The 23,837-nt window shown below is 39.9% G+C and overlaps 1 protein-coding gene across 2 annotated transcripts; it reads right to left on the bottom strand.

The window, feature by feature from the left end:
• Positions 1-6: 6 nt before the first annotated feature.
• LOC105202015 lies at positions 7-23,733 on the bottom strand. 2 transcript variants are annotated; one of them, XM_011170358.3, is made up of 18 exons: positions 23,080-23,733; positions 20,566-21,005; positions 18,500-18,816; positions 17,044-17,444; positions 16,527-16,868; positions 16,295-16,439; positions 15,796-16,204; positions 15,526-15,621; positions 14,401-14,758; positions 13,858-14,073; positions 13,138-13,695; positions 12,711-13,007; positions 11,146-11,440; positions 10,642-10,905; positions 6,125-6,546; positions 5,294-5,479; positions 2,508-2,854; positions 7-2,309 (listed from the first exon to the last, which is right to left on the bottom strand). In XM_011170358.3, exons 1-18 carry the CDS (start codon positions 23,257-23,259, stop codon positions 2,258-2,260), a joined length of 5,325 nt encoding a protein of 1,774 aa, XP_011168660.2. In that variant the 5' UTR covers positions 23,260-23,733; the 3' UTR covers positions 7-2,257. The 2 variants fall into 2 exon arrangements, with proteins under 2 accessions (XP_011168660.2, XP_025988149.2); XM_026132364.2 differs by lacking the exon at positions 15,526-15,621.
• Between the last annotated feature and the right edge of the window lie 104 nt (positions 23,734-23,837).

The raw sequence follows: 23,837 nt of genomic DNA, 5'->3' as shown, positions 1-23,837 counted from the left end.
CTCGGATTGTATTAAACTTCCTATTTTATTATCTGAAATTTTGAGCGGTTGACCAGGCTCCTGTCGATTTATACAAGCGATTTCGTTTTAAACGTGTCGTTCTCTAATACACCCTAGTCGACGCGCCGACCGTGAAACAATGTGTACTTCGTAACGACGGGATCGTCGGTGTGCCTTGTTCTTCGCGCCTGCATCTTCTTCCTGTTTTTCTCTCTTCGCGTTTGCGGCGGTCGCGTTTATCGAAGACGCTGTTAAATTCAGCGCCACGCCGCGCCGCCGCCGTCGCCGTCGCGACGATGGCACTCGCTTTGTCCCGCCCGCTTAAATCTGTATCTTCTTCTTTCTCGCACACGCAGGATTGACACATTGAGAATCCCGCCCCGTCATCCCGCTGCCACTTTACGTTAACTCATCTTCAATATTTTTCTCCGTCAATACGTGAATAAAATACAACACACGCGCTAATAAAGACACGTTTAAAAAAGGAAACAAGTTGGTATAATTTTTTATGTACTACAATAGTCCGAAGAATGTTCAAAAATGAAAAGATTTGTTCAAAAATTGTACAATTTTTAATATTAGTGTCTCTCTCTCTAATCGTCGGCACATTTTAATGACTCGGTTAAATTATATCCTGCAGTCAATATTCCTTTCGAAAAGGATTGCAAGACGCGTTGCTAAACACTCGAGATTTTCAACGTGAAAGAAAATTAAACGTTAAAGCTTCTTGTTCCAGTTTAGTTTGTTTCTTTTTTTTTTTTTTTTTTTTGTTAAAATGCTTTAGAAGCACGACGCATTTAGAATAAAAAGTTTCTTTAACATTTGCACGTTGCAAAATGTATTTTCATTCATCGAGGCAATCGGCTCTTGTTAATTTGTTGTGTAAAATGTGTGCCGATAATTCAGGGACACCCTGTATGCACCGGTAGGAGCGGACAGGATCGGTCTGAACCTGATGTGCCGGCGTAGGGTTAACTTCTCGTTAAAATGTATATACGCCGGTCTCCTCTCGCACTTTCCTACTATACACGCGAGAGTACGCGAGCGCGATTTTTCGCGCTAGACGCGCGCAATATCTTCGGTCTTCTCTGTCTCTATCGCACAGATAATTGCGCGTGTTCACACAATATCTGGACACGCCCGCACACACGCGATCCTTTCATTCCTCTTGTTCTCACGAGCAAGCCTCGTTTGGTTTTCATTTGTTATAAATATTGGCGTCGGTAAGAATAGCGATATACATAGTTAATGGCAATTCCACATGCACATGTGCCGCATACGCGTAATCACCGCTACGCACGCACGTGTATACGCGTCTTACGGCTGTGGCGAAACGCATCTCCCGTTTCGCCGTTAGAATTAATCGATCCAATGAACTCTGTCGCCCGCGTTCTTAAAGCTACTCTCTTCGTAAAGTTATCTTCATGTGCGTATAGAATTTCAGCGACAAACAACCTCGGAGGACCCCTCTTTCGTTTTTTCATATATGTATATATCTATGTCGTGAATCGATCATATTATAATATTTAAAGTTCTTTTAAAGATTTCGTTTTTTTTGTAACATTCATTATTTTACTACCACGTTTCGCGATCAAAATTCAACTATTCAAAATTAAAGTAGTGTGCTGACGATGGGATGTGCTATGGACAGGATGAAGATTAAATGGAAGCTTGACGCGCGACATAACATTTAAAAATACATTCCTGAAATTGGAATCAATATAACTTGATAAATTCCAATTTCAATGGTACAGAAACCTGGAAATCTCCGTATTTATTCGCGACGGAAAGAAAAAACGCAATATAATCGACGTAAAATATATTTTTCTCTACCCCCGTAGCGTTAAACTCGTTAATATTATATCAATCCTAGGTTTCTGCTTAAGCGATTTCGATGAACGTACGATTGCATCACTGCTGATAAACAATTCCGATGGCACGGCGATCGCACTAAATGGAACACAAGTTACTTTGTTTTATCGTTAACTTTTATTTGAACAATTCAACGTAATTCAACGTCACTGTTAATCAGCAGTTACAATGATGATCATGACGATGAGATTTAATAATGTTGTTGAAATGAAAGAATCTTGGCAAACATCCACGAGCGTGTGGTGATCGTCGAGGTAACAACGGCGATCGTCGCGGATAATCCACAACGTGTTAGGAACCGGAAACGGATACGGACGAGGATTTCCTTGGACGATCTTCGCTACTTGCGTCTCGTTGGATTCGTCTTAGGGCGGATTGTTTCGCATCAACCTATTTTTATCCATCGATCAATCGAATATTCGAGGGCGGCCAACCATCTGAAATAAATAAGACAACTTATTTGCGATAAACGCTCATTGATGATGAAAAAAATAAATATAAAGAGACCTTAATTAAATAAATGTTGATTATATGTAACTACAAAATATAATTTAAATAATGACAAAAAATACTTTTACGAGGACAATTGTTAATGGGACAGTGCAAAAAAAAATGAGCAAAGTCAGGTTATTTACCGTTTCTTATCCATTTCTGATTCGCTAGCGAAGATGTAGCTCCTTTGCGTGGGATCCGGTGGTTGCAACTCAAAAGCGTGCTTCCTGCCGCCGGAACTCGGAGCGCTGCTGTGTACCCTGAAGCCGTGCAGACACGCTACACCGAACGCTTTCTCGGCGTTGGCGTCATCGTAGAAATATAGCGCGGCGTCCTTCAGCACGCAATACCGCCTGGACCAGCCGGTGGGCGAGGACGTTTTCCGCGCGTGTTCCTGTTGTTTGTTCAAATACCCGAAACAATCTGGCCTGTGAATAGCGCACGCAGCCATCTCCCTCATTCTTAACGAAGAGTCCAACCAGGTGTCAATCTGAGAAAAACATCGAGCAGTCATTTTAAAGAAAAGCTTTGGCTTAAAAAAATGAGAAAAAATTAAAGAAAAATAACAAAAGAGACGAGAAATTTTATTTTAAAAATATTCAAATAACATCGTACGTTTGCAGAGCAATATCACACAAAAAATAAATTCTTAAAGAAATGCTTTAATCTAAGAATATTTTATACTTAGAATAGCGCTAAGATTAAATAATCTTCGATTAAGAATAAATTATTCTTAAAACAAAGCAAAAAGATATTTTTAATTGAAAACAAATTTTGCCCTGTTTAAAGAATAGAATTGCGCCCGTTTAACATTAAATATGCTTGTATTAGGATTATTTCTTTTTTTCTTTAATGCGGGTGGGTTTGCTGCAGCGGATTCATTGCACATTTCACTCATGTTGTTTGTGGGTAGCAAATCCGCTGCGGCAGATCCGTCTGTGTGTACAGGCAACCGCCTGTGTGTACAGGCGTTTCTTTATTGCTGTGACAAAGTTGGTCGTCTCTTAATTACGGACATAGGTTGGATAGGACGAGCTGAACATTTTACTTATCTTTGAAAGTTTAAATCACATTTTGGAGGCAGGCTCTGTGAATATAATATTTTACTTACGAAACTATCCCCACTTGTTTCATAATTATTAATAGTCTGTTTGAAAATGGGTTTGATTATTACTAGTAAAAATAATGCAGTAGGCAGAAGTAAAAATTACTAACGTTGCGTTTTGTATCTTCCAGTAAAACCAGTAGACGATCTCAAATAGTCCAAGAGGTCATAAAGATTTTTAGGTTTAAAATTACCAACATTTCAACGTTATGACGCAAGCTTGTAATAACATTGCAGGATTCTTTTGTAACTTCCATACAATATTACAATGTTTCAATGTTTCAGGGTTATGCAATGTTTCTTTAATCTTTTAATGCTGGATTATGATTTTAATCTTTACTTTTGATAACAAATGTTATATTAATACTATTAAAGTATGGATTTTTTAATTTTAAACTCTTCCATTTTTTTTTCTTTTTTCTCTTTATTTTCATTTTTTTCCGTATTTAGAAACTCTTTTTTTCCTTCTTTCATTTTTCATTATTTTTTTTATATCCCACGTTTTATAATATCTATCGATCTTTCTTCTTAAAAAAATTTTTTTTATAACTTTTTTTTATACAAATAAATTTTTTACTTTGGTAAAAAATTAATAAATTAAAGTTTACGTTTTCCAAAAATAACCAAAGTTAAAAATTAAATTATTTTAAACTTAAGTTAAAAGTTATTATGAATTATAACTTTATTATGAATTATAACTTTATTATTTAACTTTTAATTTTTTTAATTACTCTACCCTGCAAATGAGTTACAAGTATTTGTAACGCGGTGCGATGCAAGAAGATATTCCTAAAAATTGCGGTAGTCTCGCGCAGCGAGAGAGACTCCGTTCACCCAAGGCGCGCGTGCACACCGTTTCTATTAAAGCCCCACTCGGGTCGTTGACCGCACACGGTTCGCGTCAGACAGGAGCACGTGCTTGCCGTCTGGCCCACCTCCCCACTCTCCGTCGGCTGAAGAGAGTGGGGAGGCGGCCCAGACGGCAAGCACGTGCGCCTGACGCGGGACCGTATGCGGTCAACGACCTAAGTGGGGGCTTTAACAGAGACGGCGTGCATGCGCGCTTTGGATGAACGAAGTCTCTTGCTGCACAAAACTACCGCAACGACTTTTAAAGATATCTTCTTGCATTGCATTGCGTTACAAACTTTTGTAGCTCATTTGCAGAGTTGGGTAATTAAAAAATTAAAAGTTAAATAATAAAGTTATAATTTATAATAACTTTTAAATTAAATTAATTTTAAAATAATTTAATTTTTAACTTTGCTTAATGATTTTTTAAATAAACTTTAATTTATTAACTTTTTACCTAAGTTAAAAATTTTTTTCTGCAATGTTACTACAAGCTTGCAATAATGTTGAAATATCCGCAATTTTAAACCTAAAAATCTTTATGACGTTTCGGACTATTTGAGATCGTCTACTGGTTTTATTGGTGGAAGAAACGAAACGCAACGCCAGTAATTTTTACTTCTGCCAACTGTATTATTTTTTCTAGATTTAGCCACGTATTTTCGAACGAGTGAATCAGCTTGTTTGATATTGGGATCCACAGGATCCACTTGTCATGCACATTGTTGCCCGTGAACTCGAAACAAGTGAGCTTCGCGTATAAGTCGAGCGTACTATTGATGCAAATGAACAGTTGTAATTGTAGAGAGCATTTCATACTTAAATGAAAACAAATAGCATTCAAGAATAAAAATATATGTGAATTAAGAATTTATTTTTTGTGTGATATTTAATGTAATATTTTATTTTAAAGTTAAAGCAGTCGAAAAGGAACTGGTTAAATAGATCGTGTAGCGTTTCACTTTGCATTACCTGATTGTTCCTCTCGACAGCTTCGCGTATAACCGTGATCCATCGAGCTGCCGCTTCCTCGGTATCAGCCGCCAGTCGTAGAGTCGGAGCACCCTTTTTCTTTATCGCAAAACCGTGCACTCTCAGTTCAGGCGTCTGCTCCACATCGTACTTGAGGAGCATTATCGCTCCCACTGGTTGCGAATCCTGTTAAGATAAGTGCACTTTAAAAAACTGACTCTTGACTTGAGTAAATCAATCTTCGGCGAATTTAACTTCAAATTTTCAAAGTTACATTAATCCTATTTTTTGTTTCTAAATATAAAAAAATATTTATTATATTATTTTTTAAGTATTACGTTATTACTTTTTAAATATGCCTGAAGATATTTTTTCGTTATAATTTTATAGAGGAACAACAAGTTAAACCAATTGTACAATGAAAAACACAAGAGAGAATAACAATGGAACAGCAATCGATTTCAATCAATCAGAAAGCCGCGAAAAATATCTGCGCATCAATCAAAAGTTATTGCCTGTTGTTATTTCTATTTCTGTTTCCTGTGTTTTTCATTCTGCAATAGGTTTTAGTTTGAAACGTTCAAGTGGAGGAGTTATGCCCTAGCTTCGCTCTTTTACAGGGAGACTAAATGAATTTAAAATATGTTGCTAACAAAAAAATGATCGTTCATTATTGACCTAATTCCTTTCTGTTAATTTGCGTTTGCACATATCGAGCTGAATAATTGAATTTTATTCTGTACATATTACTTGCAACTACACTGAGAGAAAAAGTTTTAAATTTTAATATTTTTCTCTCAGTCCAGTTTAAATTTGATAAGTCTCGCTCACCGAATCAGTCTTATAGCAGTACAGGCAGTTGTCACGACGAAGAGCGAACCATCGTCGTACCCACTTTTCCGCACACGACGACGTGGATTTTCTCCACAGGTACCCCGAGCAGAGTGCTGCTTCTTCGGAGCTCTCCTTCACTCCGCTGCGTGCAAGCCGCGGTGCTAGTACGTTGCAGGTTCTCGCGACTTCTAATTCCAGAACGTCCGTGCCGGAGTGCGCCAATCTCACGACCTCCGAGTGCGTGGCGTCCATGACGCTTCTGCCGTTCACCGACATGATGATGTCGCCAACCTCGAGACCGGAACTCTCCGCTGGCGTGTCTGGCTCGATCGCGGAAACCACCACGGGCTTCGAGCCATGAATACGGAATCCAAACTCGCCGCCAGCTTCGCGTTTCACAACTACCCTCTTGTCGCTCTCTGCGAACGTGAAATATATAGCTACAGCTTTCTCTAAATTTAATTTAATTTTTTTTTTAATTTACGCTAAGAAATTTGTAATGATGACAAATATATTTATATATTTTTTATTACATTTATAAACTACATATTTGCATATTTTAAAATGTGGTTTTAAATTTTATAGATTTTTTTGCTAACTTAATAGTACTTGTAATTATTTAACATTTAATTAGTTTATTCAACATTTAATATTAAAAAAGATTTTAATGACCTCAAATTTCTATTACTTTTACATGTATTTATATTATGTTTGTTTTTTTATTATATTATACGTTAAAAACTTTCTTATATTTGTACTTATGGAAGAAACGTTAAGTTCTCTTTATGACGAATTTGAACGTAGAAACAAAAGATTAATGCGTTTTAACTCCTCTTAACAGCATTTAATATGCAAATCCAAATCCGCTGGATGGATTATATTTAGACGAGAGGCATTAAATGTGCGCGAACAAAGGGAATCGTACGTGAAGTAGTTTAAATCGTTTAGTCCCGCGCATTACAGCCACGCTACCGATATCGAGTGACGTGTCACGAGAATAGTGCGACACGATTATGTCCACGCGAGCACAATCTGGCAGGCAGATCGGTCGCTCTAGATCAGAAAGGGCCGAAGCGGAAGAAAAATGGATCAACGATGGGGCACGCGACGTAGACGTTCCGCGCAAAAAGGCGCGGGGCGCCGCGTCAGCGTGCGCTACAAACGTAATCGAGCATATTTAGATCCCAGACCTTTTCCCCCGTGTAACACATAGGTGACTCCGGTCGCCGTCGTGCCGCCATCGTGCCGCCTTTATTTTTGCACCGTTGCAGGCTTTATCCATTTTAGTCCTCGCTTTGATCATGAACGTGAAAGACGCGTGGAAAATGCGCGACTTGATCGTGCGCGCGAAGTTTATCATATACGGCATCATAAGCACACTGCCGGGTATACGGCTATACGTAGGGGAGCAGTGGTAAAGTGGTGTAATACCTAGATAATCCTCCCCTTAGGTTCACCGTACGTCTATAAACGCTTTGATCCATTTAAGACCGATTAGAAAAAACGTCGAGGCGCACCACCAATAATGCCACAGCCATAAATGTCAGTAACTCCAGGCGTTTTATCAATGAATTAGATCCCGCTTACGACACGCGAGCTATACTAGGTACGCGTACTTGGTAATGGCAGATGCGCCGATTGAGACATCCAGACCATGCTCCGACGATTCTTGGCCGACATTCGATTGTCGTCAGTGGTACACCTTTCAACTTTTGCGTCGAGATGTAGGCACAGATATTTGTGTCGTTAATTTGGCGCCGGACGGTGTTTCATGAATAGAAATTAAGTCATAAATACGGATTATCTCCGCAGCCTCCAAGTAATTGTAAGACACTCTAGAGAGCGTCGTAGCTATGATTGAGCGTCGCGAGATCGAAAAGTTAACTTCTGCAAAATGGTTGTTTAAAAGAAGGAATATTTTCCTGTACCTCTGCATGTTATTTTACACAAACAGTTCTTGAAGTATCATCAATTTTTAGCACATTGATCTAACGTATCTCGATATAATTTTTGTATATTGTAAAGTTTCGTTTTTAATTAATCTTAGGATAAAGAGGAAGCTAGAAAGATATCGAGTTTCTGACACTAACGCAAATGTTATTTGTTATAACTGATTAATCTAATTGCCACTTTTAATTCTTTTTTTCCGAAAGATCGCTTTTTATCTCCGTGACAATAAATCTTCATCCCGTTACCTGTCGTCGTCGCACCAAATCTCGCCAGGGCTTGACCCTCTCTACACCAGACTCTGAGCATGCACTTAAGCAGCTCCTCCAGAGCTTGCTTCAATGTCACGTCCTTGTCCACTTCCGTCGTGCACTCGGAACCCGCGGAGTTGCACACCATCGTTCGGTTGTCAATGGAACGGACCCGGGGCAGCGGGAGAATTTATCGCTCGCGAGTCGCGACCTCCTCCACACTTCTCGTCGAAGAGAGAGGCGCCTCTTTCCCCACGTGCCAGCGCACTTCCGATCGGAGGACGGGGGAGAGGGTGCTCGCGCTCGTGGATGAACTTCGCACGCGATCAAGGATGAACTCGCGGGTGTATCACAGTAATCGGGTGGATCCGCGAAGACGATGCCTCGAGCCAGCGGTCTCGTGGAATGCGACTCGGCGCCCTGACCCACTGACTGCCAGCCAAAAGCTCCTTCTTCGCCGTCACCGTTCCGCCGGTTCCCCCCCTCAACCCCCCGTGCACCGTCCTGGTGCGCTCCCGCGGTTCGCGAGCGCCGCTGCGCTTCTTCGTCGTCTTCGCGCGGGCACAAATCACTCCTCCTCTAACTTCGTCTTCCTTCTCCGCCACGGACGGGCCGGACTTAACGTCTCGCTCGACGGCTGCTCGGGTGGATTATATTTAGACGATGGAGTATTACGCGGTGCTTATTTAAAGAATCGGGAAGAACGCCTCTCTCCCGCTGTACCCACCTTTCTCTCTTTACCCGTGTCTTTTTCTTACTTGTTGTCATGACCCAATTCTTTTCTCTTCTTTTCTCGACCTCTTAATTTCACTCTCGATGCCTCTTGCCCTCGCTCTCTCTTTCTCTTCGTGATTTAAATATTCGTTTGAATATTCCTAGCAACTCTCGATTTGCATTTACAATAATGCGTACTTCGCAAAAGTAACTTTTCCTGCAAACAATGATAAGTCGGACTGACAAAATTAAACACAGGATTAGCAGGCTTATGTCAGTCACAGCGATTCTCTCTTAGTGCCGAATAATAATTTTTTAATTTTTATTACAAATTCTTATTTCTGCAATTCGATTTAAGGTATTCGATTTAAATTGTATTGTAATTTCTTATAATCGCCTGAATATCTTTTCAGAGAAACTGTGTCGGATTAACGTGTCTGATATAAATTATATTTATACAAACTTTCTGACACCATAATCTATTTGTTTTCGTGTCTCCTCTGTCTCGCGTTATTTCTGACTGACACCCTCCTTTTTCCTTCTCCCCTTCCGTCACTTCTTTTCCTCTGCATCTCTTTTTCGTTTCATCTTGCCCCCGTTAGCTCGCCGTCTAACTCTTCCTTTCGACGGCAGATCTATATCGCAAGGATGCTTTCGCGCGACGGTTTAAGAACATTCTTCGGCGATGCGTGAATCGGCGGCGTTGAAGCGGCTCGTTTGTGCGCCGCGTCGGACGTCATCCGTCGAATGATCTCACGACGTAGAGATTTTGGAATGCGGCGTAAGAATCTCTAACATAGACGCGAACGATTATAGAACAGCTGCACCGATGAAACCGTGATTAACGATTTTGCTAATAGGCGCTCATAGATTTACACTCAAAAGATTAACATCTGGAAAGTTCTTGTGATTTATACGCTTTTAAAACGTGACAAGATCTAAAACAGTTATCTCTTTTCATCATGTCCCACAAATTTTTCACTTGAGCTATTTTTGTATAGGATTAAGTAAGTTAATATTTTGTTTTAAACTAAATTAAGTTAACGATTTATAAAATTAATTTAGTTACGTTAAAAGCATAAATGAAAAACTAACTTAATTAAACGTTACATTAAGATTTAATTAACTTAAAAATTAAACTAAAAGTTATTAATCAAAAGCATTATTTATATCAGAGTGTCATAATCTTAAAATTAGATTTTTTTTTCTAAATGACAAAATAATTATAATGGATTTAATAAATTTAATATTTTATTTGTAAATTAAGTTTATGAAATAATTTTTACGTGGAAATGTATTTTTTTTTGTTTACAATTTTTTTTATTGCCAAGGTAAATTTTTTACTTTGTTGAAAAAGTTAATAAGGCAAAGTTTATGTGTTTTAAAAATAATTGAAGTTAAAAATTAATTCATTTGAAATCAACTAAGTTAAATTAAAAGTTAGCAACTTTTTTAAATTTATTTTTTATTTAGGTTTCGATTTTTTAATTAGTTACTACTTAATTCTGAGCACATGAGGAAGCACATGGGAGGTAAAAATACGGGAAAAATTTTACGTTAAGTTTCGAATTAATTACAAAAAACTTTTTTCAGTCTACTTACCGAAGCATTTCGTTTGTATTCTTTTGTACATTTCACCGCTGCTTTTTCGATGTACCATTCTATGCGTGGCTGCCTGATATCTCTTCTTAAAATTTTTCTCGCTCTCCGTAGATTCTTGAGAGTCCCGTCGCTCTTTATAGATCTCCTCGTCGTCACCATCTCTGCTATCAGGTCTTCTCCATACGTGACTCTCCTCAAGATCCCCGATATAAATCCATTCGCTACTCAAGTACGGTTCTACATAAGTGTCCTCATCTTCTCTTCCTGCCATTGAGAAAAAAAAAATAACAAATATTATTCGTGTAACACTCTTCACTTAGCAGGTTTTATAAAAAAAAAAATGGCTAGAATTTTGTCGTTTATTCCAACCTTTGTCTGGAATTTTTGTTTTATTCCAAAATAATTAAAATATATAATGAAGATAATTAAGAAGTAATTTTTAATCTCGTGAAATGTTTAAACATTTTATCTCTCTATCTTTAATGCGTATTTTCTAAAATTTACCCGTAAGAATCTCCATACTGGCATCAGTACTTCGAGCTTGCAGCCTTCTCTTGCCTGTGTCATCGATCGAACCTCTGCTTCCTGGTCGAGGGGTGGCCCTCTCCTCCGATTTGGCTCGAATGTCCGATCTACCGGCACTGGAACGGCGATGTCTGCGGTCCCCTCGATCTTCCGATCTGTACCTCTTGTCAAATTTCTTGTACAACCGGTGTCCTGTAACGTGCTTCGAAGTTGTTCGATGTCCTTCTGGGGAGTCCGCAAAACCTGCCGGTGGTCGAACGATCTCTTCCGACACCTCGGGAGTGAAGCAACAGGAGGGCACACACGATAGAGAAAGAAAGCAGATAGATGGACAGATAAGTAGATTGACAGAAATTCTACTTTGCATTCGCATTTAATCTCACGTTCTTCGTGCGATCGAGCATTTATGCATAGCATAGGAAATCAATAAGAATGGATAGATGCTTATAGCTCATAGTATTAGTCTTCTATATATTTTCGATGCTTTTAATCTTTAAGATAGATGTTTAAAATTTTTCATTTGTGGAATTTATTTATTTCAGTTATAAAATGTGGAAGAAAAATAGTACGTATAGATAGTTAATAGTTTCCTAACTATTAAAATAAAAATATAAATAGTTTCTTTACGTAAAAATGTTCTACTGTTTAAAGAAATTATGTATCCAGCAAACAAGGTATCCTCAAATAAATCGTTTCAGTGACGTCTTCTTGACGATAAAGACGTCATTAAGATATTATTAAGATATTATTTGACGTCACCTTGTTTACTGGATAAGCTTCACAGGTATTTTTACTTTTAACACAAATAATTTTACTCATAATACAGTCTTGTTTTTTTTTAAGTAATATACTCGTAAAAAATTATTTATTAGAATTATATTGAAATTAGTATCAAAGGGAGAACATAGGGGTATATATGTTTGCGTTACTCATCGACACAACTTATTAATAAAATAGTAAGCAAAAAAGTTATTCGTAATTAATGTAAAAAGCATACTACAAGAAGTAAATGAGATCTTTAAAGAGACAAAGGCAATTATTCAGAAATGATTGCAGCGTTCTAAGCGGCAAAATCTTAAGAAAATAATAATGAAGTAACGAATTTCTTGATTACGTTAGTTTAAAAGAAGGTGCCAAAATGAAATTAATGTCAGAAACACTTGACATATTTTTACTCACGATAAAGTTTAAAGCTGCAGAAATGTTAAATGCGTTCTATATTCATTCTCTTTAAAACATTTTTCATTTTAAAAAATAATTAAAGGGAAACTTCTGATCTAAAGCAAGAACGATATAATACGTAATTAAATCCTATTAACTCTTTAAAGTCTTCTCTTAGACAATTCAAAATAATTTCTATAATGCGTTATTAACGTTTCAAAATGCAATTAAAATGACTTAAACGAACATAAAATTGAATGCATTTCCGTTTAGGAGAGCGCGTTCGAATAATGAAAGAAAATTGCCCTTGCAAAGAGGTCAACCCGGAGCCAAAGGGTTAAAGTGAAACACAAATGAATAATGCACGATAAGTAATATATCACCTCTCTGCCACAATGGTGACAGTGCGCGGCGTCCAAAGCGGTGACGGAGAGGCACTGATCGGCGCTCTCGCTATAGAAGACACTGTCGCTGCCCGGACTGACGGATCTCAACGATTCCGCCGACATTGCTTTTATTCTCGCCTCAGGACTTTGTGTCTCTATGACGAGCGCTCGCTGGCCGTTATGCCCTGGACTGCGCTGATAACGGCCAGGACTGAGGCGACTGGAGCAAACTATGTCGTCCGCGACGCGGGACTTCCTTCGCGGCAAACTGCCCGTTATCGCCGCGTTCTTATCCTGCAACGATGATTGTTTATGGATATGAAAGAGAAAATAGACCAGAGAAGGAAGAAAGAGAATTACAAATCTTTTCTAGCTGTGAAAAAAGAATTAATACCGAATGTAAATTGGCGATTGTCACGCTTACCTCAGTCGTACTGCGTCTTCTGGTAGAAATGTAACCGCTAGTTTTTCTCCTCGGACTTTCCCTGGTCCGACGATGTCTCCCGGTGTCTCCCGCATTCTCTCGATGCATTCTCTCGATGTGATGATGGTGATGATGATGCATGTGATAATGATGACTGCAGCTCGAGTCGTCGGACGTCGGCGCGTGTTGACCGTCCTCGGTTTGCTCCATCCTCCATTCCTCCTTCTGAGGACTTCTGACCACTTGCTGCTGCTGTTGCTGCTGCAGTTGCGTCGACTGTTGCGCGACGGAGTCTCTTTGTTTCCTGTTATTGCGGTGAGGACTGCGAGTTGGCGTTGGCTTGCCGCGCGACCTGTGTCGATGGCTAGGTGTCGGGCTGACCTCGACGTTCTCCGGATACGTCGGCTCCGGGGGATGCTCCACTTCGACATTGGTCGACGTTGTTCCGAGGAAGTCCAAGTTGAAGTTTTTCTTTTTTCGACGGCGCTCCTCTTCGCTCCACATGCGATGTTCGGGTGGCGACTCCGCGTAACCTCCGGACGATGATCGATGACCCTCCTGTCAAAGTGAAACGATAGCTCTTTTATTACTTGTTTTTAAGAAAAACTTTATATTTTTTACTAGATATTTTTTTTATACAGTTGGAAACAATTAGATTATGCCTTTCAACTTTTTATAAATTTGGATAAAAATATTTTTGCCATTATGTTACGAACGTACATCTCGATCCAATTCAAGATCTAAGGCATGGCCGCTGGATGATGGACCGCCTTGCTCTACATTGTGATTCGGATCCGTCATCGCGTCTTTTAGGTCGTAGCTACCTGAACTACTGCTGCTGCTAGACCTCATTACCGGTGGAGGTATTTCTAATCCAAATGGGATTTCCGCTTCCTCTAAGATTGGCGGCGGACTACACGGCTCCTCGATAACAGCCTAATAACGTAAAGTTACAAATACAGATTTTAAACAGAATCTTTTTTTTTGCTAATACGACAAAATTCTGTTGCACGATTAACTTTAAATAAATTTGATTTGGAAGAAAATTGAAGTTTGAATCATTAATATAAATTAAAAATCATTAAGTCTCAAGTTCTTTCTTCCATTACAAATTTTAAGAAAGAACGAAATTTGCCAGAGGTGGCGAAGAATTAAGTGCTAATATACAGTTACTAAAACGCTTGTCTTGCGAATTCATCTAAATTGTTCAATTCAAATGTCATCTCGTTGACACAATTAAAATGTAAATTAGCGAGCATTCACCTCGCTCCTCGCCAGGCTGTAAATCGAGCTTGCGCTCTCGAAGGAGCTGCCTTCCGCGGTCGCGGTGGTCGAAGCGGGCGCCGACGCCGCGGCGCTGGACGTCTGCGGTGGCCTCGACCAGGAACTGGTCGTGGCGGACGTGCCTGTAGTGGTCCCGGTTTCCGTAGAAGTATTGGCAGTGACGTAATCCTCGGAGGTCTCGGAAATATCGGTGCGCCCGCCCGAATCTGTCCTCGCCAGGCTTAGACCAAACTCGCTCGACGACTGCGACTGCGGCTGAGACAACGGCGGACCTGGACTCGCGCGGCGTAATCCACTTCTCGGTCGGCCGTTACTCGCAGAAATAGACGATTCGATACTGCAGGGAGAGGAATATAAATTTTAATCGAGATGTATATAGAGGAAGAGGCTTAGAGCGAAAGCGGGGTATCAACTTCAATGTCATGGGGGGTAAATTATATACAGTGATGGTGTGACGTTACTAACGAAAATGTATATACATTGATGATAACATATTTCTTAAGGGACAGAACATGAAGATGAAGCTCTTCGTTGCTACGAAATTCTTAGATACGTGTCCACTGTATGCATTGCGATATTGGGAGATTATAGTGGTATATTTCAACATTTTATTATACAAAATAATAGATCGATAAACAAACGCAAAAAATATATATATATAAATTTTAATTAGAATGATTAATACTGTTGCAAAGCCGAGAAAAATATTTACAAAATTATATTTACAATCTTAAATTATATTGCACAGTATTATTTATAATGTATTTGTAAATTTTAGAGAATAATGAACCTCGAGCAAACATCATCCTGCACACATCATCTCTACATTCAATATTTCTTGAAAATTATAATCATAATTTTATGGAAATTTTTTACAATTTATACTAATGCTTTTATAGATGGAGAAAGTGTTATCAATTATTGAAATTGTTGGTTGTCTATCACTTTATTTGTATTGCAGGAATATATGTCCACTCAGATATAATATATGTATAATAAGTAAATATTTTGAGATGTATGTTCTAAGAATGATTTGTCAAAAATTAGAGTTTAAAATTTTAGGGAATTGCTATGAAACCAGATCAGAATGTGTTGTAGCCTTACATATCGTACGCATAAAAATGTGCTGTTGTGGATACATCATTGTAGTAAATTTGTTGAAACTCTACCGGTAACAGATCTTGTATTCTGTAAGAACGTCTGTAAAAAGTATCTCCTATAAGTAATGTAATATATGCAATCTAGTGTCGCGATACAAAAATCTCTTATTACTTTTTAATCAGAATATCGGATTCATTAATCCGCTGTAATAATCCAATAATTTTAATATTCTCTGCCGTAAGGTTTTTCCTAAAGCGAATTATCGTAGCCTACCTTGGTGTGAGGGGTTGCACCGGAGTGGCTGGTTCTAGACGTATTCTCGGACTCGGCGGGCAAGGTTCCACCTCGTCTTCCACGTCCAGAGCCTCGGTGTCCATCGAGGAACGTTGCTGATGTTGCAAAAGCAGGAGATGTCTTCTCCTGGAGGATGGCGTCAATAGAGCTAACGAATCAGCTTGGAGAACCGTCGCTTGCGACTCGTTCCATATTCCATCGCTGTGGTCCCTGGTCACGTCATTCGTTAGAGAATCACTCGAGGCGAACGGTGAGGTCACCTGGCCGATGATGCTGGTACCGCCGATGCCGGTCCCGGTACTAAAAGCAGTCGGATAGACCGCTGTGTGCAGGAAGGCGGAGGTGGGCAACGAATCTTCCTTCGGGGTTTGCGAGATTCTTCGTGTTGCTAAAAAAAAAAATTGTTAATTTTATATTATACACATTTTTTTTATTAACGCAGCACGAATGCTAATTATTGCTTAGTTGTAATACACACATGCCGCTGCGGTTGGCGATGTGGGCGAGGTCGGCAGTGACCTAGGAAGCATAAAGTCATCTGACGCTGGACCTTGAACACCATCCTCGAGGGATACGCTTCTTTTCCGAAAGAGACCTCGACGTATTAGATTTTCGTGAAACTCCTAAAGAGATGTAATTATTTTACAAAAAATGTTATTTGACTTATTACGATAAATTTGAATTTATGAGCTACGTTTTGAAACGTTTACCTCCTCGTGGTGATCCTCGTGAGGCGAGAAGCTTCGTAACAAGGATAGATCCTCGGGTGTCGAGGAAAATTGGACGGGTGTTCTGACAGTTCTGCCCCAAGAATCCTGCTGATTTCTTCTGCATGTGTGGGGATAACTGGGTTCGCTGCTTTCCCCAATGAGCTCGCGCCTCTCGACGCGAATTTCGCCATCGGAGAAGGTCTTCTGGATAGGAAGGAATCGACGCGTGGGCTCAGAAATCCGGCTGAGAAGGGCCCGAGCGTCTGGCGACACCGGTGCCGGTTTGAAATTTATAAATATTTCCTGATCGTCTATATCGAGGGATTTACGATGTTGATGACACTGAAACGACAAAGCGGATGATTTATACTACTGTTTATCGATCCGTCGAAAGAATATTCACAATCGATTATTGTATCGGTGTTACATAAAAATGTGTATACAATTCAACACATTTCATCCTCGGCAGATTAAAGTTTTCTTGTAAAATATGGAATTTTCAAGTTAAAATACTTACAACGCCAACGGGAACATAAGCGATGTCTCCATTTGGCAAAGTCTCTTCAATTACAACGGCGGTGGTGACAGTAGGTATTGGTGGCGGTGTGGTTGAAATAAGAAAAGGTGATCTCGGTGGCTCCTCACTTTGAGTTCTATGGAGCGGTTCGTGTTCAGTTTCCTCTTTCGCTGGCGTACCTTGGCCACCAAGCGGCGTGCCCAATTTTCCGGCTTCCGAGTAACTTTTGGTCAATTTTCTGCCATTGAAAACACCGTTCGTTTGAGCACCCTGTGAAACCATCTTGACCCGATGGATGGTTCTGGGACTGAGAGTCACCGGAAGCACACGACCGCGAAACATTGGCGGGATCTCGGTCTGCGTCGCTTGAGTCTTCATGGCACCGCGTTTAGGTGGTTTCTCTGGAACGGACAAATTGCTACGACTCGACCAAAACTACACGAGTTCCGTAAAGTGTAAAAAAAGTTTGACATTGAAGCAAGCCTGCGAGAGAAGCTGTTTTAAATCAGCTTTAATTAGCCTCAAATAAGTTTTAATTAGTTTTAAACACTTGTTTCAAGTACTTTGAATGTTTGAATACAGTGCAAATAAAATATTTTCTTGTAAAAATAATGTACAGGTAATCCTTCTACAATGAAATTACACTTGAAGAGTACACTTTTGATCGTAAATCGAATTGAATGTAAGTCGACTAACGAAGTGTGTCAACCTGCTGTTATATATGCATTGTCGTTTAACCTTTCGTGGTTACATCTCTTAAAGTTCCGTAATGGTCACCAGGGGCAAAATGACCTCAATGAATTTACGTGGTTACCGTGTTCGTAGTTCTTTGAAGTAAAAAAATAAAAAATTACTAAACATACTTTAAACACTGCAGAGCATAGAAATAAAACAGCTTCGTAAAGATTTTAATTATAACATATTGAAAAAATCGCAAATATAGAAATTTTGGGAAAATAAGCCTTTTACTCAAAAAATCATAACAATTTGGTGTATAATAAAAATCTGTTTTACATCACCTTTAACAAGTTTTTTATTTTTTAATTTTATTTACAAGAATTTTATCCGATCATAGTTCTTTGATCTATGTTAGCCCAGCTTATACCGACCTTTGCATCATCAAAACGGTCTCGAGTAAATAACTTTAACTACTTTTGCCACACAATCTATGATACTTGGCTTGGAATCAAAATAGCGAGACGATGTGGATCATCCGTTGCTGCACGTACACAATATAGTATCTCGAACTAAATTTCGATATACTTATTTTTAATAAATTTATTTTAATTAATAATTTAGTTTCAATTACGAATCAAGCATTTAATTTTTTTTTTAATAATTTTATAATTAATATTTTATAATTTTGAACTGTATATACACATATACTGTATAATACACATATATATATGTAAATCGTATGCAATCGTACTGCGAGATATCAGAATACACGACTTACCAAGTACAAGAACACGTGGCTCGACGCCTGGATAAGGATGCGTTAAGGGCAAGGACGAAGGCAGTATCGTATTCTGCATAGTCGGCTGCGAGTCTATAAGACGTTCCGGATTGTGTGGCCTCGGAGGGCTTATGGTCCTTGGGACTTCGAACGATGTGAGCGTGTGCGATCTTGCGAAGCTCACGTGTTTCGTCTTTGGAACTTGCGATATTTGCATCGTCGTTACGGAAGCAGGGGGAGCAGGTACTGATGGAGGTAATACTGGCCGCGGACCTTCTAGCTTCGTAGATTCTTCGTCCTCCGGGACCCAAGTGTATCTATCGCGATAGAAAATTATACTGTCAAGTTATAATACTATTAAACAATTATTTATATTATTGATGGTATTTTAATTAATATTACCAAAACTGACGGATACTCTTACAAGTGTCTAGAGCGTTTTTAATTTCATTATCGCTTTAAATTATTTATATTATTAATTTAATTTTTATTAAAATTACTATTCTTTTATTCAATTCATGTATTTTTATTAAACTCATGTAATTCGTATGTAATTATTGAAATTGTCAATTACTGTAAGAATATATTGATTAAAGTTATTGAGATGTAAACTTTAAAAACAGAATGCGTATCTTCATTAATAACGGAAATTAAGTGAGCTAAATTGAAAATATATTATCAACGTCATCGTGTAATTGCCATGTATGTAGATACTGTTACAAATACAGATCGATTACAAGTGTTAGAGATGTATGGTAAGAGAAGCAGAATAACAATCGCGTCATTCTATCGAAAAACGGGTGATCCTTTTATGTATTACATATGTATGCATGTGTTATACTGTGTACATCAATTTTTAAAGCACTCTACTGCAAAAAGATAATTTCTATCGTAAATTAATTTACGTGAAAAATTAATAAACAGAAAAATTAATAGACTTAAAATAAGATCGTTAGCACGAGAGACTATATTTACGCGATCACACCATTATCCAGATTTTTTCCGCATATTCTGCACATACACAGCGATTTTGCGCGCAACCATAATTTTTTAATCGACCGCTTTCCGTTGACCTTAAAAAGCCTGATAAAGGGGCGGTGCAGCACTCATGCTAATCAGAAATAAACCCAACCCTAGACACGATGCTATGAGGAGACCACGGAAGGCTTTACACGTAACAGTCGATGGAACACACAGCGTGTGTGCTATATAAATATCGTTTTTATAATATCTATCTAAAACTATAGAGGATGCTCTCGGATCAATATAAGCATAAAGATAAATTTCCGAATATGACTTTTTTTTGCTATATCGATGCAGCAAAAAACGCGTCTCGGTGATTTTCCACGAAAAGTCGTAATTAATTTTTCCAATGAAATTGTTTTATTCTCTTTCTCTCTATTTCATCAATGACGTAACCTATATTTTTGATAAGTTTTACATTTCCAATTTTTTTTTTTTCATTCGCATTCTAGGTAAAAAGAACGATAGTTTTTCTTCTCCTGAATTTACCCGTGCACGCTCATCGTTTGCACTGCGACACGCCTTTCAATCAATTACGTTACTAAAGTCTTTACCGATAAATCGATTAGTAGATACATTCTAAACGCGTCTCGACGGAGTAATTCGCCCCAAATATCCAAAGCACTCGGCTGCCAAATAGTCGGAGGTAATATCGCTCTTCGCAGGTGTCGATCTCGCGTATGTGTGCAAGTATACTGCGTACGATGATTACTCAAGTAATTACCGCGGACTAATAAAACGGGCAAGGCATATTTGATTTCAAAAATATCGGTAAATGTACATACACTCCGTTTGTTGACTAATGCGTAAAATTTTAAATTTATAGAAAGAGAGAAAAGTATTTTTGCTATCGAAAAATTATAGTTCCAAATATCGCAATATTCGGAAATTGACGTGTATATATATTGCCATTTCGAAGTAGCTGCTCTTGAAGCTTCAATTTTCTCGAGCTGTCGATGTTTTGACAAATTAGACGGGAGAAGTCCGTCGCCCTATCATCGGCGGCTACCGCCGCGGAGAGATCGATCTACCTTCTTACTCACCTCTTCGGATCGGGCACGGTGCAAAACGATCTCGGGCGCCGTCTAAAGTAGGAACTCTCGATCCAGTCCGCCTCTTCCTCAAGGTCGTACCGCGACAGACCGCGGGAGTAGGTCGGATAAGGCTGGCGGTACATAATTTGGAGGGGCCTTCGGGGATAGGGCGCGTCGCAGAGGTTCTCGTCGCTGGGGACGCTACGCACGCACGCCGACAGGATGGAATTCCTGGTCCCGGAGCTGCACGGCGACGGTCCCCTCGTGGACAGGCAGCCGAAGAAACCGCCGCCCGACTTCTCGACGGCGTCCAACTGTCGGCTGGTGATGCAGTACTGCTCCTTGATGTCCTCGCGCGAGTACAGCGGCGTCGCGCGACGATCCCACGAGTCCATGATACCGGGCCCGCCGAAGCCGCTCTGGAGGTCTACCTGCGTCGAGACGTCCACCTGTCGCAAACAGGCGCGATTATATCCCCCCGGAAACGCAGCCGGAGAAACGATTCCGACGGGTGGCGGACGTTGATTGACGCGGCGGAGCGATCTACGCGGTATTTCAAAGGAATCGCTGCGCGTGAGACTGCTGATTTGTATAGCTTACTGATAGGCGATTCCGACGAGACGAGGAAGGCTTTCTGAAGCTTGAATATAATCTCGCGCTGAAAATTGAGAACAAAAGAATTCTACTGTCCTCCGAAATGGGAAGCGAATGTAACTGAGATAACGCGAAGGCAAGAATGCAGCTGAAAACTAATTGCTGTCAAGCGCAGGAGAGCTCTCTAAACGAAATGAAATTACTGCGAACTCATACTTGTCATTTTTATCTCTGTTATATCGCTAATAAATTGCTGGATTTATATTACAAAATTTTGATACTCTTGCTCTTAATCTATTGCGACACAAAAGTTAGAATTTATTTCACAGTCATTATCGGAGGATATTAATTATCGATTATTATTTCCGACGATAATAAGATTTCTCAAATAAAACACTTATAAAAGCGATATTCAGTTTCCAGCAAATCCCACCCTGGAAATGCGATAATTACGACTCGAAATACTGGTTTAAAAATATTACTTGTTATGGATATTGTAACACGAAACTACCCTTGTAAAAAAATGAGAAAACAAAACGCGTGGGGCGGTATTGTCTTCCGCGAGGTAGTTAAAAATTGTATCGCTCTTTGATCGGCCACGGTAAACTGCTTCATTCATTCATTGAAGTTTCATAGCTATACGCGACTCATTGTGCCGAGTTACGTTATCGGAAATCGCAATAGTCTCTGCATTAAACTTCTGTAATTTCCCGGACTTCATTACCGTTCTTGCATTATTCCTTTCCTAAGCGTAGAATTCCGCTATCTTCTGCCCTCGCTACGATGATGGCATTGTAGCAGTCTAACGTCTATCATATTATCAGTTTCCGGTAGTAACAAGATTCGTTCGGGTTGTTCTCCGTTTAACAGATCGAGGAGACAGACGCGGGAAATGTTTCAACTGTCGTCAAACGAAGAGCGTTTCTCTCGAGGAGACTGACCTACATTCGGTCGCAGGAAACGGATTTTGAAGCGCGAGCAATGTCCTCATTCCCCGAGGATGAGAAGATGATTAGAGAATAATATTGTTTTGTTACATTTACGACCGAGAAGGAGGCTGTCATTGATCGTTGCAGTATTAGTATATTTATTCGATTAATTAACAAGTATTCGTAAGAGAAGTAGTAAAGAAAAATTACCGTCATCTAACGATAATTTACACGACTAAATGTACAGGGATAAGTATATACAAACGATAAAGATATATAATAGATAATGTACATAGAAAAAAAGCTCATTCCTCAAAAATTTTTTTTCTTAAAGTTAGTTAAAAGATATACATCGTTCCAATAAATGCATTCATTCATTAACAATATATGTTGAACGTTACAAGAGCAATGGATAAGCTGAAGTTTATCTGTCAGCGTGGTGAATTTATTTGATTACAGTGGTTGAAACATGCGGTTAACAAACTTCAATTTATACCAAACAGCTACAACTTTTTTTCACAGTTGTAATATGAAAGAAAAGAAGATGTAAAATAAAATAATAATTTCGTTTGATTTAATACGATGGTACAGATACTGCATTACATAATACATTTATATATGCAAGAGTGTGTGCTACGATGAATCAAATTCTAAATACTTTGCTTCGCTGTATGAATAACGATCTAATAAATTATTAGCGAACGAAACGTCGTCCATGTCACGGCAAAATCAAATGTTTACGGCATTTCACGGCCGTTCATTCATTTATATTTATCGGTCTATTTATTTCTCCTTATTTATAATTTGCGTTTTATTTTTGGTACACACGAAAGCCAAGAAGCGCTGCGAACGAAAAAGACGAATATGATTTTTTTTTTTTTTTTCTAAAATAGCCATACAGCTCAGCCGACTCGATAGTCCAGCAGTTGGACATACATCATGCGTATACTCTCGAAGCATAAGCATGTCTATCATTGGAAGTGGGATATCTCGATGGTACCTGGGGATAATAAACGGGTGTCGTTCTGCCGACAGCGTTGGCATCTCCCCGCATAGCAGGCGGCATGCTTGCGGAGGCCGTGGGCAGATTCCTCGGGTTCATGGCGATCTCGGGACCGGGATGCATCCTCCTAACACCCGCCGGTGGTCCGACGGGTGTCACGCTCGGTGCCTTCACCATCCTGGGCCGCACCCCGCACGGTCACACCGACTGACTGCGAAAACGACCGCGAACACGCACACCAGCTGACCTATCGATCTACTCGCTTTTCCTCTCTCGAACGAGAGAAATAGTCCTACTCTCGGCGCCCCGGGGATGAACCGAGAGGCTCCCGCGAGCCAGCCAGCCAGCCAGCCAGCCTCCTCGTCGTAGACTATCTCGTCGGCGTGTCTCGCCCCCGCGGTACCTTCATGATCGCGGCGCGAGCGGGACGACGGATTGACCAGCCGAAGATGTCCTTTACGCGACACTCGCGCCTCGACGGATTCGCGGTAATCTGCCGTCGACAGACTCCTCAGGCGGTTGTTACGTACCGCGGAGGAGGATCCGACAACGACGAGCGCGACGGCGGCGATGGTGACGGCCACCACGACGACGACGTTGGCATACGTCGGACTCGACCGAAGCGACGCGTCTCGGTGCTCCTCGCGAGAACGCGAGGGATGACGAGCTCTCTCCTGTAGGGTGAAAGAGAAGCGACCGAGGGTGTGCGAGCTGGTGCGAGGAGGAGCGCCTGATACGGGAAGGCTAGATACGGC

Source organism: Solenopsis invicta, chromosome 1 (assembly GCF_016802725.1).
Source record: "Solenopsis invicta isolate M01_SB chromosome 1, UNIL_Sinv_3.0, whole genome shotgun sequence".
NCBI classification, from domain to species: domain Eukaryota; kingdom Metazoa; phylum Arthropoda; class Insecta; order Hymenoptera; family Formicidae; genus Solenopsis; species Solenopsis invicta.
Note: the sequence above shows the minus strand (reverse complement) of the source record. Positions and strands in the feature narration are given on the sequence as shown.

Bases quoted from the DNA above. Each gene is read 5' to 3' on its own strand.
- LOC105202015 (XM_011170358.3), bottom strand. From the start codon at position 23,259: ATGGTGAAGGCACCGAGCGTGACACCCGTCGGACCACCGGCGGGTGTT. The intron at 15,622-15,795 runs GTAGGCTACGAT...TACTTTTTACAG, and splicing joins GTGCAACCCCTCACACCAAG to ACGTTCTTACAGAATACAAG. The intron at 5,480-6,124 runs GTGAGCGAGACT...TTATCTTAACAG, and splicing joins ACTGCTATAAGACTGATTCG to GATTCGCAACCAGTGGGAGC.